The sequence below is a fragment of the Camelina sativa genome, chromosome 13 (genome assembly GCF_030686135.1).
Source record: "Camelina sativa cultivar CO46 ecotype springtype chromosome 13, ASM3068613v1".
Classification (NCBI taxonomy): domain Eukaryota; kingdom Viridiplantae; phylum Streptophyta; class Magnoliopsida; order Brassicales; family Brassicaceae; genus Camelina; species Camelina sativa.
This window is the reverse complement of record NC_141892.1, coordinates 22,028,632-22,043,357: the sequence shown is the minus strand read 5'-3', so window position 1 is coordinate 22,043,357 and position 14,726 is coordinate 22,028,632. Positions and strand designations below refer to the sequence as shown.

Below are 14,726 nucleotides of genomic sequence, written 5' to 3'. Positions count from 1 at the left end.
GAATAACATATTGCAGTTCTTTTAGAACCAATTACATGTAAAAAAAACAATTACCGCAACTATTACTCTCCTCAATTTTTGGATGTAATTTGAGAAGACAACATTAAAAGTTTTTAATACAATAAAAAAGATTAGAGATTAGCTCCAACTAGAATGCAAATTCAAAAATAAGAATAAACAAATAACAATAGAGTCATATTTCACTAAATTTTTTTAGAAATATCAAAAAAATAAAAGTTGTAATACAACACACTATTTTCATAAGAAACCCAAACCAATCGGTTTGCTGGTTTTACCGAGGTTTAAACGGATTTATATGGTCAACAACTGAACGATTATTTCGTTTTTTTTTTCACAAAACTCAACCCAAAGAGACCACATATATGCAATACCAACCCGGTCCGGTCTTTAAATAACTACTTTCAAATGCTTACTGCTTTTTTAATTTATCTAGATTTCACAAACGCATAAACTAACAACTACAGTATATCGAAAGTAAAAAACTTTTCTACAACTCTTCTCCTAAATAATGGAGATTTTCACCAGAATTAACATTTACATGAGTCATTCAATTCCAAATCCCTATAAAACTATTTTTGTCTTTTATCAATTTGGACCAAAATGTTTTTAAAGTTTGAAAGTTTGGTCAAAAAGTGGGTCTTCCCCAATTACGATGCGGCCCATTACAGATAGTAGCTACCATTACAATACCACCATAAGTACTAGTATTATTTTCCTAAATCCTAAATCTGACTTAAATACCAATAAATCACACTACCTGTATTAAAGTTTCACACTACCAGTATTACTATTAATTATACAAACTCTATTTGAAAAAAAATATATATACTTTTTATATGAGATGTGAGAGTACACAGTCACATAGAGTCGAAAGATTTTAATTGGGGATAGGAATCTCACATGAACTTCCCGAGAAACAAGTAAACAAAAATTACTTTATTAGTTTTTGGTTCACGAACCGATCCAATTTTTTTGTTTAATTAATCCATCTCTCTGTCAAATAACGAAACTACCCTTTTAAAATAGTTTAGCGACAGTTTCTGACAGAAGGGTAAGATTGTCTTAGGTCACAAACACTTCATTGAAGTGAAAAAACCTTTGTTTGATAGAACAAGTGAAAAAGAAACAGACAACAAAAAAGCTAAAGCAAAAGTACAGTGAGAGAGAGAGAGAGAGTGATTGAGTGATATAGATTTTTTTTTGCACACTCGAAGAGGGAAATAAAGAAACAAAATGATGCCTTGAGGGAGAAAACTAATTGATTGCTTTTTTTTTTCTTCTATATCTTTTTGTTTACACTTACAAGAGAACATGATCGGTTTATCTTATTACCACCATCATTGTTTTGTAATCTCTCCTTCTTCTTGTTCTTCTTTTTTTCTCCAATGTCGATGAAGAAATGTTTGAGATTTACACAGTGTCTTTCTTACTCTAACTCGGGTATGTTTTTGTTTTATTCTTTCATGTCCCTATCTGTGTCTCTCTTAGATCTCTTTTTTTTTCTCTATCTGTAAAAATATTAAAAATTGCCTCTTTTTGTTTCTTTTGCTTAATGCTATAGTCTTATGTCTCTATCTGATTCTTCTTTTGTTTAGTGTTCTTATTTGACCGCTATTTTGTGTTCTTTCTGTTTCTTAAGGTTCAGTTTGATACTCTCTTCTTAAGTTAATTGGGGTTTTCTTGATTAGTTCAATTCAATCTACTCCCTTTCTGGTTTTGTTTTTAATTCCTGTACTTACCTAAATGAGATCTGCATTGGGTACGTATCAAAGATCATTAAATTTGCATGTATAATTTGTGTTTTTAAAGCTTAAGTTGAGTCCTTCTGAAGCTTATGACACTGAGTTCATTGGATCTATTAGTACTGACTAAAAAAGATTCTTCTACTCTGTTACTATCTTGTAGAAGTAGTTGTTTTGTAAGTTTCTGAGATTGGTTTGTTGTGCAAATTTGGTATCTTTAATAGTTTGAGGTCTATATGTTTTTGATTTAGGAGGACTAAACATTTTGCTTTGAATTGTAAATGTTTTTTACAGATGTTTTGAAGTGGTGATTGGAATGGAAATGGAATTTGGTAAAGGAATTGATATGGAACAAAGCCCCAACAGTGTTCTTCCTGCTCCTCGTCCTTTCACTGAATTAGAAAAGAGGAGTACAAGACTGAAGCCGCCTCGTAGAGATGAGGTATTGAGAGTCAAAGAAGGGTTCACAGAGATAAGCTTCAGGCGTTACCGTAGCACATCCTGTAAGAATTTTCCTTCAAAGCCTCTTGCAATGGGTGATACAACAGAGCTAAGGAGAGGTTCTGTGTATCAAAGCTCTAATGAGTTGTTCAAAGAACTTAGAGAACCTCATGGTCGTAAAGATACAAAGGCTAAACTTGAGTTGTCTCGTAGTAGTGATGCTTCTTTCTCCTTTAGAGTTGTTGATTCTTCAAGAAAGGCAAGTACTGAGAAAAGACCAAACAAGACGGTTTTAAATGGGCAGAAGTCATCAGTTGAACCTTGCACCTCTGGCAACTTCATTGACATTTGTTTGAAATCAGGTATCAAAGATAGAGCGGTGGTGTTGGATTCAGCTGATGATGTAGCTAGTCCCCTGAACGAATGTAGTAATGAACATAAAGTTAGATTGCCTAAGCTACATTCTTCAAAGGTAGACTCATTAGAAACCAGTTGCAATAAGGACAGCTCAAGAGTTAGGAAAATGTTTGATCCATTTGTTAAGTCAAAGTCTCAGAGAAGCCCTCTTGGTTATATAGGAGAATCAGTTGTATGTACAGAAAAGCCAGGGAAGAACAATGAGCGTTGCAGATCTATGTTGAGTGATTACTCAAATATTCACAAAAGATCAAACCTTTGTCCTCCTCCAGTGGTTAGTAAAGATTATACTTCAGTGCTGAGATCTTCCCCGGTTCATCTACATTGCCGTCTCAAGATGGAAAGCAAACATGGATTGCCGGTTTTTCAGTTTGTTACAGATTCTCCTGAGGAGGTTTATGGTGCAAAGACTTGGAAATCTGACAATGGTTCTACTTGGATTTATACATTCTCATCTGCTGGAAGCAGAAAGAGGAGCAGTGCTAGTGTTCGGGGTTTGAATGAAGTTAGTAAAGAATCTTTGCTGTTGGCTCAGATGCAAGTTACATGCAAAATGTGCTCAGAAGTAAGAAAAAAGGGACAAGATCCAGAAACTTTGATGGTGAATGAGTTTGTTTTGTATGATATTGCACAAGCAAGACGAAGTGTCTCCACAAAGGAAGATCAATCACTACCACTTGATATGGTTAATAATGCCTCCAAGAATTCTGTTAAACCAGACTCAGAGTTAAGAAATAACTCAATGTCCGGGGATGGTTCTGATACAATGAAGCAGAGAACATCTCAGCTGAAAAGAACATCTCAAAGCTATGATCTTGAGGCTTCAAACGGAACAAACCCGTGGTCAGCTGCAGATTTGCATCCTGACCTTGAGATCGCTGCTATAATTATTCAAGACACGATTGAGAAGAGAGAAAGCTTAAAATACAGAAGAGGTGACAAAAGGTTGTTGGAGAAAACTAATCTTCTTGGTCTTTCTCCAATTGAGGAGGAGAAAAAGGAGTTGTTAGGCAGCAGAGTTTCAGAAAAACTGAAGGTTGTAATCCCAAGGGGAAACCATGGGTTACCGAGTACCAAGAACCTCGGTCCTTCTCCTTTGATTCAGAGATGGAGGTCAGGAGGTGGTTGTGACTGTGGTGGTTGGGACATGGCTTGTCCACTTATGGTTCTTGGAAATCCTCGTATCTCATGTTCTCATGATCAGCCTCTTGTAGACAATCAGCATCCTTTGCAACTAGTTGTCCAGGTAAAAACTGGTTCTTTCCTCAACTATACACAAGTTCTGTTGCCTTAGAACTGCTTCTTTTTTTTTCATCTAACATGTATTGTCTTTATATTATAGGGTGCTAAAGAGCATTTACCAGCATTGTACATGTCGTTTGTTGAGGAAGGGCATTACGATGTTCATTTCCACGCGCAGTTATCAACGTTGCAAGCATTCTCCATCTGTGTTGCCATACTACATAACACGGAAGTCTCGGATAGTTACAGGAATGGCGAGAATGTACAACAGTTCTCGCATTGCAACTCGTTGAAAATGCTGATTGATGATGATGTTCAGTTCTTAGTTGAAGCAGTAACAGAGGAAGAAGAAAAGAACGTACCTAAGCTTATGAAAGAAGCTGCGACCGCTCTTCAATCCTACATGCCAAACCCTCCTTTCTCGCCAATCTCCCGAGTGTAGTCTGTGATGCTGTCATTATTGCAGGTACATTTGAATCCTTCTGTGGCGTGAGTTGGCGAGAAGAAGAGGAGAGAAGGTTGGTCTCCAACTTCCTTCCCTGCAGAGCGCAACCATGAAGCAGCAGATACGTAGGACAAGCTAGAGCTTGAAGATGGGATGCTCTCTGATCTCCAGACTGAGAAAGACGTCACATTCTTTGTTGTGTCATTTATTTATTCTTCGAGTAGGATCTAGGATTCTAGGCAAAAGAAAAAGCCACACTGTTCATATTGTAAGGTAGCAAATGGGAGGTGCCCAATTTGGTTAGAGGTCTTATAAGCATAGAGTTGGTAGATCCTTCAAAAAAAAGTTTTGTAACTTGTAGTGAATAATGGATCTTCATCTTCTCTCCCCAGTCAAAAAAAGACTTTGCACAAATGAATTTAATCAAATCAATAGTTACAAAAATAAAAACAAAAAAATGTACAATTTTCCATTCTTTGTATTACATATGTTGCAATCTTGATGGTTTTGTTGGGGGTGAACTATCCTTGTTCTTTGTTTTTGTGCCAGAGAGAGCTGACGAATTGGGCTGTGCCGCTTCTAGAGAGAGTACACTCTTGTAAAATTCATATGAAGCAAAGAATATAGCTCCTTGGGACATGTACATGACAAGTCTGGGGATCAATCCTCTGCAACATATAAAAAAGAGAAGACTATGCCCGTAAATTGATGAAGCATGGATAATACAATTTCAATAACCAGGACTAGGGAGATAAGATAGTGAATGCGAGCAGAGACCTGTATAGCCCTCTCAGACCTTCTTGTTTGCGTATTGACTGAAGAGTTTGATAGACACTAGGATGTTGGTTCCTAGATCCGGGAATCTGCAGCAATGAGATAAGTTAGATGTCGAAGACAACTCTTAAAGCGGTTCCTGAAAAGGATGGAAAGAGAAACAAACCTGAGTTTGTAATCTTGTTTTTACTACATCAAATGGGGTTGTAAAGAAAGCAGCAGCAGATCCCGCTAATCCTCCACATACGAGCTGTAAGAAGCAAATATTGGGAATAGTAAGTATATCTCAGGTTCTCCACAAGTAAATAATAAACAGATAGCTAGGACTAGGAGAACCATATAGTGCAGGATATTGTACGATGAAGCAGAGAAGAGACAAACCGTTTGTAATGTCGTGGGTTGAGTCGATTGACCAAGAGGACCTAGAGATGGCAATACCATTTGCTTCATGTTTTCATAAACATAGAACTGTAATTCCAATAAATATGGCATCAGAACTGTATTCAAGCAGAGAAGTAAAAATGGGAGAAGACTGTGGACATAAAGATCATCGGTTGCTCCTAGCTAGAGCATAAGAACACATTATAGTGTGCGCAAAACGTACCTTAATGATTGAGTGTGGGATATTTCTACATAGCACTGCAGTCCATCCAGCATATAAAGAAAGCAAACCACCTTTTTGGATGATTCCAACCAATGCAGTCCTGTGTTCATATGTGCCAAAGATATCAAAAAACATGTAAAAGCACGAAAAGAAATGGAGAACCAATTTAAATGAGAACTAATCGTTTCAAGCCAGGAAACCTTTAAGAGACAAGAGAACAAGGAAATGTATTATGCAGTTCGCAAAAGTTAGGTTCAGCTGGCAGATGTTTACCAGCAATTGCGATAATGTGAACCGACTTGCATCTGCTGTTTTATACGCTCACTTGGCGTGAAGATAAAAGAAGTTGCAATGCTTGCAGAACCACCAGCTACGCAATGGGTAAGGGAGCAATACTCCTGAAATTTCAAGAATATAATTATATGAACTTGCCAGGGAAAAAAGTGGAAATAAGATATGGGAGGAATAGAGATAGTTCTATTGAAGTAAATGAGACCTTAGGAAAAAGAGGAAGAAGAGCTCCTTTAACTGATTCATAAGTGAAGGTATAGAGGGCAGAGATAGGAGCTGATGAGGCAATGTTGCTAGCAATCCCCCGATATAGTCCGGAAACACCTGAACACGATATAATTGTGTTAAGCAACAAGGCACTGTGACAAACTAATACAAAAAGTAAGCCCCCTTTTCTGATTATCTCCAGTAAGATATTTTACCTCTTTCTGATAAAATTGATCTCCCAGTATAGCATAGAGACTTCTCCTCCAAGCGGCATGACTGAATCATTGTCTTTACTGTATCAAGTGGATGAAGACAAAGACTGACACTTATGCCTGCCAACGCACCAGCAAAAGCATGCCGCTGTTTAGCAAAGGTGCAAGTCGGCGTTTCTGCAGAGGATGAACAAACTCCAGTCTCTTGGTCTTTTCTATCTCTCTCAAGCAACTGTTTGTTTCCAACAATAGATAAGCTGTCTTCGTCTGAGTTATTCCCTGAAGAAGTAACTTCAGTATCGCTGTCCGTGCTACATTTTAAACTTATTATGTTCACTCCTTTGTTGTTGGCACACCTATCTTTGTAAAGCAAGAAGAGATAGTTCACATCATTAGATCTGGATGTTCTGGTGTCTACCAATGATTCTGCCACGCTTGCTATGAGAGGACTCCTTGGTTCAGTTAGATTTGAGTGGCCTTCTGCTGCAGCTGTAACAACTACAGAATCACAACTATTGGCATATCTTGATGGGCATTCTGCTTCACTGCTGACTACATTGGGAATACGGTCAGCCGCTCCTCTTTGATACCTAGTAAAAATGGGAACTACAACTACTTCCCTATAGCTACTGATATCCTTGGCTCCATTACTCTGATTAAACCGACTAAAGAAAGATTCGTTAAATGGCTTAAAAATACACATCTTCTCAGCCACTCTCAAAAACTTAACCCTGGGCTGTGTAGTTGATGGCGACTGAGATATAGCCTTCTGCAACTGTGTACTACCCGTCAAAACTTTGAACTCACTAACTTCATCTCTACTTACATCATCTAAATTTCTTTCCTTTAATGAACTAATCAACTCACCAGAGACAAAACCCGAGCGATCCCACATCAAGTCAACAGCAGATATCAACGAATCCCTGCTCAAAATTTGACTCAACTTGGTCTCTCCTCTTTTGATGTTCTCCCTCTGGAAAGCATATTCATACTCTACATGTGGATGATGATCACTACTAATCTTAGACAACTTCCTCTTAGCCTCAGCTAAGTTCCAACTATGCTTAATCGAAGGTTGACCCTTCTTAACAGAGCCTTTTGTAGAAGAAGCCATTTTGCTTTATCTTTCAATCAAAAGAGAACCCACAAAACCAAACAAGTCAGAGCCCCCAATACGTTTCAAATCAGAACCCAGTAAGCATTTTGATTGCTGCTAAGTAACTAACCAAGTTCTGATTTTTTTTGGATCGGACAAGTTCAATTGTATCCAGTAATACAATGCCCTAGCTGCAACAAGGATCTGTTCCAAAAACATGTCTCATGTGAGAAAAAATCGAAATTTTCTTAAACATCAAAATCAATAGACGTAGCTCAAATTGAAGTTATTACCTTGAGAAACTAAGACACTCTTCTTCGGTTGAAGATTGAGATTTTCCCAAATTGCTCATTTTACTCGGGATGATTCGGCCGCGAGTTGGAAAATTTTCTGGGTTTAAGTTAATGCGCTGGCTTGCTCTCCTCAAAGGGTTTTACTTTTTTACCTTCTTATTCTTTTTTTCTTACTTTTTATTACAGTTGTGAAAATTATATAGATTTCACCTTTGGTACCTTTTTTTTTTTTTTTTTTTTTTTTTTTTTTTTTTTTTTAAATTTGGAGGTAGGGAGAATTAGTAGTATTATTTAGATCAAAAACTATTATTTAGATAGTAGTATTCATTTTTATGTGTTATTTATTTTTTATTTTTTTTTTTGAAAATATGTTAAATTAGATTCAAAAAAGAAAATAGCGTTTTTACCTAAGATGCAGGGTTTGTTTAAATGATAAAACCATAGTTAGAGACAAAGATTAAAATAATTATGCTAAAATGAACCATTAAGGATGGCTAAAACCTTAAATCGAATAGCAACAATTTTGCTAGATGCAGCATCAAAAACGACTATAGCTTTAGATCGAATCGAATAGTGATCTATTCTGATTGTTAAGCAATTATTTATGTCACCTAACCTCTCTTGTTGGTAAATGTATTCGATTTACATATTTTCAAAAAAGAGTCCAAGAGGAAGATCCGTAAGAAGAAGAAGAAACTAGTCCCGACGATAAAAGTAGCACCGATGAAGAAGCTCTCCGACTCCTCCGAAAAGGATTTGGATGATTATGAATCTACCGAATCCGGTGGTACCGTTGGTACTTAATCAAGCTTTGGTAAGCGCACGTCCTCTAGTGAATGTTCGGCAGAGGACGCTTTTGATGATTCCAAGGAGGAGCGGTCTCAGAATAGGGAGAGGAAGAAAAGCAAGAAGGTGTCCAAGCAAGCAACAGAAGATGAGCGTTCTCCACCATCTTCCCGACCCTCCTCGATAATCATTCTTGATCAATGCTTCTAGCTTTGCAATGCAATCGACTCTATCTCTGTCATTGTGTCTTGCTTTTGCTTCTTTACTCTTGATTCTCATCTTTACTCTTGACAATCTACTCATAATTGTCATCTTTTTCAAGACTCGTAATTGTCATCTTTTCCAAAAAAAAAAAAAAAAACACAGGAAATGCCCATAATTTTCTTTATCTAATTCTCGTGGCAGATAGACATCCTTTGATTTAAGAGCATTATAAGGCTCTTCAACCACAAGGATCCTTGTAGATATGGGTGAATGAGTTAAACAATCCATAAGATACTTTTCAAAATCATCATCATAATCTTGACCAAGGTGAACGATTAGCAAAACTATTGTAGCTAACGTGTTTTGTAGATGCTTTGAACCTTCTGTCAGGAGTAGGAAGCTTTTCCTTTTCTATTTAGAGATTAAACTTTACTATTTTCTCAAATTTTTGAGTGATGTTAATTTTTATAAGAAATAACTGAGAACATTTTACATATAAATAAAGTCATGAAAATATCATTAAAATAGAGACATTGTTTGGAAAACTTTACAAGATTGCATATAAAAAACTAATCAACAAAATTATAGAAAACTCTCTAGCCATTCGAAAAATTCTTTATAAATTAGAAATCCAATAATATCCTCCAAATTAAGAGAGTGAATTTTATTTCAAAAACCTTATAAACAATATACATGTAATATTATGGAAGTAACCAAGTAATACAATAAACCTTAAATATTATATAGAAAATAGTGATATATGTATTATTTCACATGGTTATTTGAGGATCAAAACCCATAAATGTGTTAAATCTCAATTGAATAAAACATCCCTAATATGGACATAAATGGGGTTAATAAAGACTAAAAATATAAAACGGGGTCAATTTCGAAAACAAAAGAAATTACGGTGCTATCTACAAATCTAGGTAATATATATGTAAAATGATAATATTAATACCAGAAACCCTAGAGTTGCCTTCCGCTTCGCTTCTCATCTCTTCTTTACCACTCCCTTATCACGGCTACAAAGGTTAGTCCCAAGTCTCGGCTCTGTTCTTGCACCCAGTGATTGGATCTCTGCTGTTTCTTTAATCGAATCTCATCGAATTGATCTGGGTTAGGATTTTCATAAGGTTATCGAATCTTCTGTGCCTCGTTTGCGTTATCTTGATTCTATAAAATGAATTTAGGGTTTGGGCGAGTTTAGTCTGGTCTCTGTAGTTAGATTAAGCAGAAAGCTTCGTTGGTTTTGTGATGGGTTTTTTTCGGGTTCGTGTGATCTCTGTAACAAAATCGAATCTTTGTGTTGTTGATTTGTCAGGCGAATTGAGAGTTTACCTTTCGTGAGAGAGCTTGTCTTTTAGCCTTTGTTCGTCTGAAAAATGGCGAATTTTGCCAAACCGGAGAATGCATTGAAGCGTGCTGATGGTAAGTTTACGAAATGTTTTAGTTTTAGTGTTCGTTTTGGTCCTTATGGATTTGGTTTAGTGGTGTGTGTATGAATTGACTTTGTGTTACATGTTTTTTTTTTAGAATTGATCAATGTTGGACAGAAACAAGATGCCCTTCAGGCGCTTCATGATCTCATTACTTCCAAGAGATACAGAGCTTGGCAGAAACCTCTTGAAAAGATCATGTTTAAGTATCTTGATCTTTGTGTTGACTTGAAGAGAGGTCGATTCGCCAAGGATGGATTGATCCAGTATCGTATTGTTTGCCAGCAAGTGAATGTCAGTTCCTTGGAGGAAGTTATCAAGCACTTCCTTCATCTTGCTACCGAGAAAGCTGAGCAAGCTCGTTCTCAGGCCGATGCTCTTGAGGAGGCCCTTGATGTCGATGACCTTGAAGCTGATAGAAAGCCTGAGGATTTGCAGCTGAGTATTGTCAGTGGGGAGAAGGGGAAAGATAGATCTGACCGTGAGTTGGTCACCCCATGGTTCAAGTTCTTGTGGGAGACATACAGGACAGTCCTCGAGATATTGCGAAACAACTCAAAGTTGGAAGCTCTTTATGCGGTTAGTTTTTGTTGAGGTTAAGCTTATTGGTGATACCTTTGATTTTATGTTGATTGAGATTGAAGATTTGTACTTTATTATCTTGTAGATGACAGCACATAAAGCATTCCAGTTCTGCAAGCAGTACAAGCGAACAACAGAGTTCCGTAGGCTTTGTGAAATTATAAGAAATCATTTGGCAAACCTAAACAAGTACAGAGACCAAAGGGATCGGCCTGACTTATCAGCCCCTGAGAGCTTGCAGTTGTATCTGGACACAAGATTTGATCAGTTGAAAGTGGCTACCGAGCTTGGACTTTGGCAGGTGTGTTTTTGTTTTCTGTGTATTGTTCTGCTGCTAACCTTGTCTCTTATCAAAATTAGTTTTGCAACCTATACCATCCTCTCTTTCACTACTGGAAATAAGTAAGTGTGGTTCTTGATGTATCTTTTTGTTTTGCAGGAAGCTTTTCGCTCTGTAGAAGATATCTATGGATTAATGTGCATGGTCAAAAAAACGCCCAAGTCATCTTTATTGATGGTTTATTATTCCAAATTGACTGAGATCTTCTGGATTTCTTCTAGCCATCTTTATCATGCCTATGCATGGCTTAAGCTGTTTAGTCTGCAAAAAAATTTCAATAAGAATTTAAGCCAAAAGGATTTGCAGCTAATAGCATCATCTGTTGTCTTGGCGGCATTGTCCATTCCACCGTTTGATCGGGCTCAGAGTGCATCCCATATGGAACTCGAGAATGAGAAAGAACGCAATTTGAGGATGGCCAACCTCATTGGATTCAATCTTGAGCCTAAATTTGAGGGCAGAGATATGGTAACATAGGCTCTTCTGTTGCTTCATTTTTGTATTGTGCCCTTTATTATCTCTTTTGATATTTCTAATTCTGTTTGTTCCTTTTTCAGCTTTCCAGGGCAGCTCTTCTGTCAGAGTTGGTGAGTCTCTAGCAGCTACCTTAACTGTTATTTAGAAAATATTCGCCTTACTGGAATCTGATTTGGAGGCTGATTTCTATGCTATTAGGTCTCAAGAGGTGTTCTGAGCTGTGCATCTCAGGAGGTCAAAGATCTTTTCCATGTTTTGGAGCATGAATTTCATCCACTTGATCTTGGGTCCAAGATTCAGCCTTTGCTGGAAAAGATCTCCAAATCTGGTGGGAAACTATCCTCGGCTCCTTCTTTACCAGAAGTACAACTTTCCCAATATGTTCTCTCTCTGGAGAAGCTTGCTACTCTGAGACTACTTCAACAGGTGAAGAGTGTTACTTGTTCTCTACGTTGTAGGGCAATACCCACTCAACTGTTATGGATTGGTCTGGCTGTTTATCCTTTTTCTACAAACTCATTATTCTATGTTGCCATTTTATTTTCAGGTGTCTAGGATTTATCAGACCATAAGAATTGAGAGTTTATGTCAGTTGGTACCCTTCTTTGAATTCTCAGTGGTAGAGAAAATATCTGTTGATGCTGTAAAGAACAATTTTGTTGCCATGAAAGTTGATCACATGAAAGGTGTTGTAATTTTTGGAAATTTGGTAAGCCTCTCCAGCTCTCAACACTGCGAATATCATGTCTATAATTAAGTAATATAACCATTAACTTATTGACACTTTGGTAGGTACTAATCTATTTGATGAACTGTTTTTATATTAGGGTATCGAGTCTGATGGACTGAGGGATCATCTGGCTGTTTTTGCTGAGTCTTTGAGCAAAGTAAGAGCTATGCTGTTCCCTGTCCCGAGTAAAGCATCAAAACTTGGTGGCATACTACCAAATTTAGCGGATACTGTTGAGAAAGAACACAAAAGACTGCTTGCTCGGAAATCAATCATTGAAAAGAGGAAGGAAGATCAAGAGCGTCAGCAACTAGAAATGGTAGTGAACTTCTCCTTGGTCGTTTTGACACCTCTCCTTTTACTCTGTGCCGGTTTATAACAGTCTTTGATTTGATGTTTACATTTCAAGGAACGTGAAGAGGAGCAGAAACGGCTTAAGCTTCAGAAGCTAACTGAGGAGGCAGAACAAAAGAGACTTGCAGCAGAGCTTGCAGAGAGAAGGAAACAAAGGATCCTTAGGGAGATAGAGGAGAAGGAATTTGAAGAGGCTCAGGCTTTGCTGGAGGACAGAGAGAAGCGCACGAAAAAAGGAAAGAAGAAGCCGCTTTTGGATGGAGTATGTTTGTCAATACAATATGTTAGCTATTATAGTGTATTGGATTGCGTATTACTAATATTAATTGGGTTAATCTAAATGTAGGAGAAGGTGACAAAACAAACTGTGATGGAGAGGGCCTTAACTGAGCAGCTCAAGGAAAGGCAAGAAATGGAGAAGAAGCTCCAAAAACTTGCCAAAACTATGGATTATTTGGAAAGAGCAAAGAGAGAAGAGGCTGCTCCATTGATTGAAGCTTCATATCAGCGAAGACTGGTAGAGGAAAGAGAATTTTATGAGCGCGAACAACAGGTAAATACCTTACAGTTTCAGTAGTTTTTCTTTTCTTGTACTTGGTTCTGATTTGGAAGTATATGAGGTCCTTAAAAACTCTACTCCTTTACAGCGTGAAGTTGAACTGAGTCGAGAGCGTCATGAGAGTGACTTGAAGGAGAAAAACAGGTTGTCCAGAATGTTGGATAATAAGGTCAGTTTTTGACATGTCATTTCGTTTTTCGGAGTCTTCATGTAGATGTGTATCTCTTTCCTTTATTGAATTAGTTTTGATATTCTCTAGTGTTTTTTTTTCTGTAACTTTTCTTTCTTATTATCGAATCTGTCCGTGTCCAGGAAATATTCCAAGCGCAAGTGATAAGTCGTCGACAAGCAGAGTTTGACAGAATAAGGGCAGAGAGAGAGGAGCGTATCAGCCAAATAATTCAAGCTAGGAAGCAAGAACGGGATATTAAGAGGAAGCAAATATATTATATGAATATTGAAGAAGAAAGAATTACAAAGCTGCAGGAAGAAGAGGAAGCTCGCAAGCAGGAAGGTGTGGACTTGCTTCCATAAATCCACATCATTTTGACATTGATGTTGAAGTTTTTCTAATGTAATCCCTTGTTTCTGTTTATGTTTTGGGTTTTCTCTACTGTAGAAGCTGAGAGGAAGAAAAAGGAAGAAGCTGAACGCAAAGCAAAGTTAGATGAAATTGCTGAGAAGCAACAGCAGAGATTGAGAGAATCGGAGGAAAAAGAGAAGCTGAGGCGAGAAGCCCTGTCGAGGGGAACTGATGCACCTGCTCGCCATGCAGAGCCTACTGTTACCCCTGCTGCTACAGCATCGGCATCAGGTTCAGGTCCGGGCAAATATGTTCCTAAATGGAAGCGCCAGACTACTGAAGTCTCATCTCCAACAGCCCCAACAGCAGCACCAACACCGTCAGAACCTGACTGCTGGTCCAGCCGTGGACCACCTCCAGCAGATGACCACTGGGGAAGCAGCAGAGTTGGACCTCCAGCTGAAAGAGGAGACCGTCGGGGTTCTGGTCCTAGAGGCAGTGACCGCCCAGGTGGTGATACTTGGCGCAGCAGTGATGAACGCCGTTCCCCATTTGGAAGCTCCAGGCCTAGGCCAGCACAGCGTTGAGTCATAATATTTTTTTTTGGTCCCAATCTCCATGGAATGAATGAAAGGTCATCTCTGGATTTCAAAGCACTCTTCTTTAGCCCAAAACCTGTCTTCTTCTTTTGAAGATTGCTCCTCTTTTATATGTTTTATGAAAGATTTTAAAACCTGTTAGACTCGTTTTTGCTCTAAACAACACCGAGAGAGAGTTGTTCTTTCCTTTGTTGGATCTTTCATTGTTTGTCTTGCAACTTTTATGCTGTAAAAACTTTTGACATCGATCAGCCTCTTTTCATGCAATCATTGTCATTGTTTATTAGTTTAATGTAATGTGAAGAACATTACACAAAAACCAATTTTACATTTAACAACTTTTGTATT

General features: G+C 37.8%; 3 protein-coding genes across 5 annotated transcripts; 2 read left to right on the top strand and 1 right to left on the bottom strand.

Annotated features, from left to right (window-relative positions):
• The first annotated feature begins 1,074 nt into the window (after window positions 1-1,074).
• LOC104737143 (uncharacterized) lies at window positions 1,075-4,806 on the top strand. Of its 2 annotated transcripts, none has more exons than XM_010457251.3 (3): window positions 1,075-1,461; window positions 2,058-3,867; window positions 3,964-4,806. In XM_010457251.3, the coding sequence occupies exons 2-3, from the start codon at window positions 2,080-2,082 to the stop codon at window positions 4,303-4,305; spliced, it is 2,130 nt and encodes a 709-aa protein (XP_010455553.2). In that variant the 5' UTR covers window positions 1,075-1,461; window positions 2,058-2,079; the 3' UTR covers window positions 4,306-4,806. The 2 variants fall into 2 exon arrangements, with proteins under 2 accessions (XP_010455553.2, XP_010455554.2); XM_010457252.3 differs by lacking the exon at window positions 1,075-1,461 and adding an exon at window positions 1,528-1,780.
• On the bottom strand, window positions 4,655-7,921 carry LOC104737142 (uncharacterized). The gene is made up of 10 exons (XM_010457250.3): window positions 7,786-7,921; window positions 7,623-7,696; window positions 6,400-7,520; window positions 6,183-6,301; window positions 5,960-6,084; window positions 5,687-5,786; window positions 5,464-5,550; window positions 5,249-5,332; window positions 5,086-5,171; window positions 4,655-4,976 (listed from the first exon to the last, which is right to left on the bottom strand). Exons 3-10 carry the CDS (start codon window positions 7,508-7,510, stop codon window positions 4,790-4,792), a joined length of 1,899 nt encoding a protein of 632 aa, XP_010455552.1. The 5' UTR covers window positions 7,511-7,520; window positions 7,623-7,696; window positions 7,786-7,921; the 3' UTR covers window positions 4,655-4,789.
• Window positions 7,922-9,660: 1,739 nt separating this feature from the next.
• Window positions 9,661-14,645, top strand: LOC104737141 (eukaryotic translation initiation factor 3 subunit A). 2 transcript variants are annotated; one of them, XM_010457247.2, is made up of 14 exons: window positions 9,661-9,808; window positions 10,100-10,206; window positions 10,312-10,793; window positions 10,882-11,097; window positions 11,236-11,604; window positions 11,694-11,723; window positions 11,812-12,039; window positions 12,161-12,322; window positions 12,441-12,662; window positions 12,753-12,959; window positions 13,044-13,250; window positions 13,345-13,425; window positions 13,569-13,770; window positions 13,876-14,645. In XM_010457247.2, the coding sequence occupies exons 2-14, from the start codon at window positions 10,161-10,163 to the stop codon at window positions 14,364-14,366; spliced, it is 2,943 nt and encodes a 980-aa protein (XP_010455549.2). In that variant the 5' UTR covers window positions 9,661-9,808; window positions 10,100-10,160; the 3' UTR covers window positions 14,367-14,645. The 2 variants fall into 2 exon arrangements, with proteins under 2 accessions (XP_010455549.2, XP_087336239.1); XM_087480113.1 differs by having other exon boundaries at window positions 9,738-9,911.
• Window positions 14,646-14,726: the final 81 nt, after the last annotated feature.

Bases quoted from the DNA above. Each gene is read 5' to 3' on its own strand.
- LOC104737143 (XM_010457251.3), top strand. From the start codon at position 2,080: ATGGAAATGGAATTTGGTAAAGGAATTGATATGGAACAAAGCCCCAAC. The intron at 3,868-3,963 runs GTAAAAACTGGT...TTTATATTATAG, and splicing joins CTTTGCAACTAGTTGTCCAG to GGTGCTAAAGAGCATTTACC.
- LOC104737142 (XM_010457250.3), bottom strand. From the start codon at position 7,510: ATGGCTTCTTCTACAAAAGGCTCTGTTAAGAAGGGTCAACCTTCGATT. The intron at 5,333-5,463 runs GTTTGTCTCTTC...TGCTTCTTACAG, and splicing joins AACCCACGACATTACAAACG to CTCGTATGTGGAGGATTAGC. The intron at 5,172-5,248 runs GTTTGTTTCTCT...TCATTGCTGCAG, and splicing joins AAACAAGATTACAAACTCAG to ATTCCCGGATCTAGGAACCA.
- LOC104737141 (XM_010457247.2), top strand. From the start codon at position 10,161: ATGGCGAATTTTGCCAAACCGGAGAATGCATTGAAGCGTGCTGATG. The intron at 11,605-11,693 runs GTAACATAGGCT...TTCCTTTTTCAG, and splicing joins AATTTGAGGGCAGAGATATG to CTTTCCAGGGCAGCTCTTCT. The intron at 13,771-13,875 runs GTGTGGACTTGC...TCTCTACTGTAG, and splicing joins GGAAGCTCGCAAGCAGGAAG to AAGCTGAGAGGAAGAAAAAG.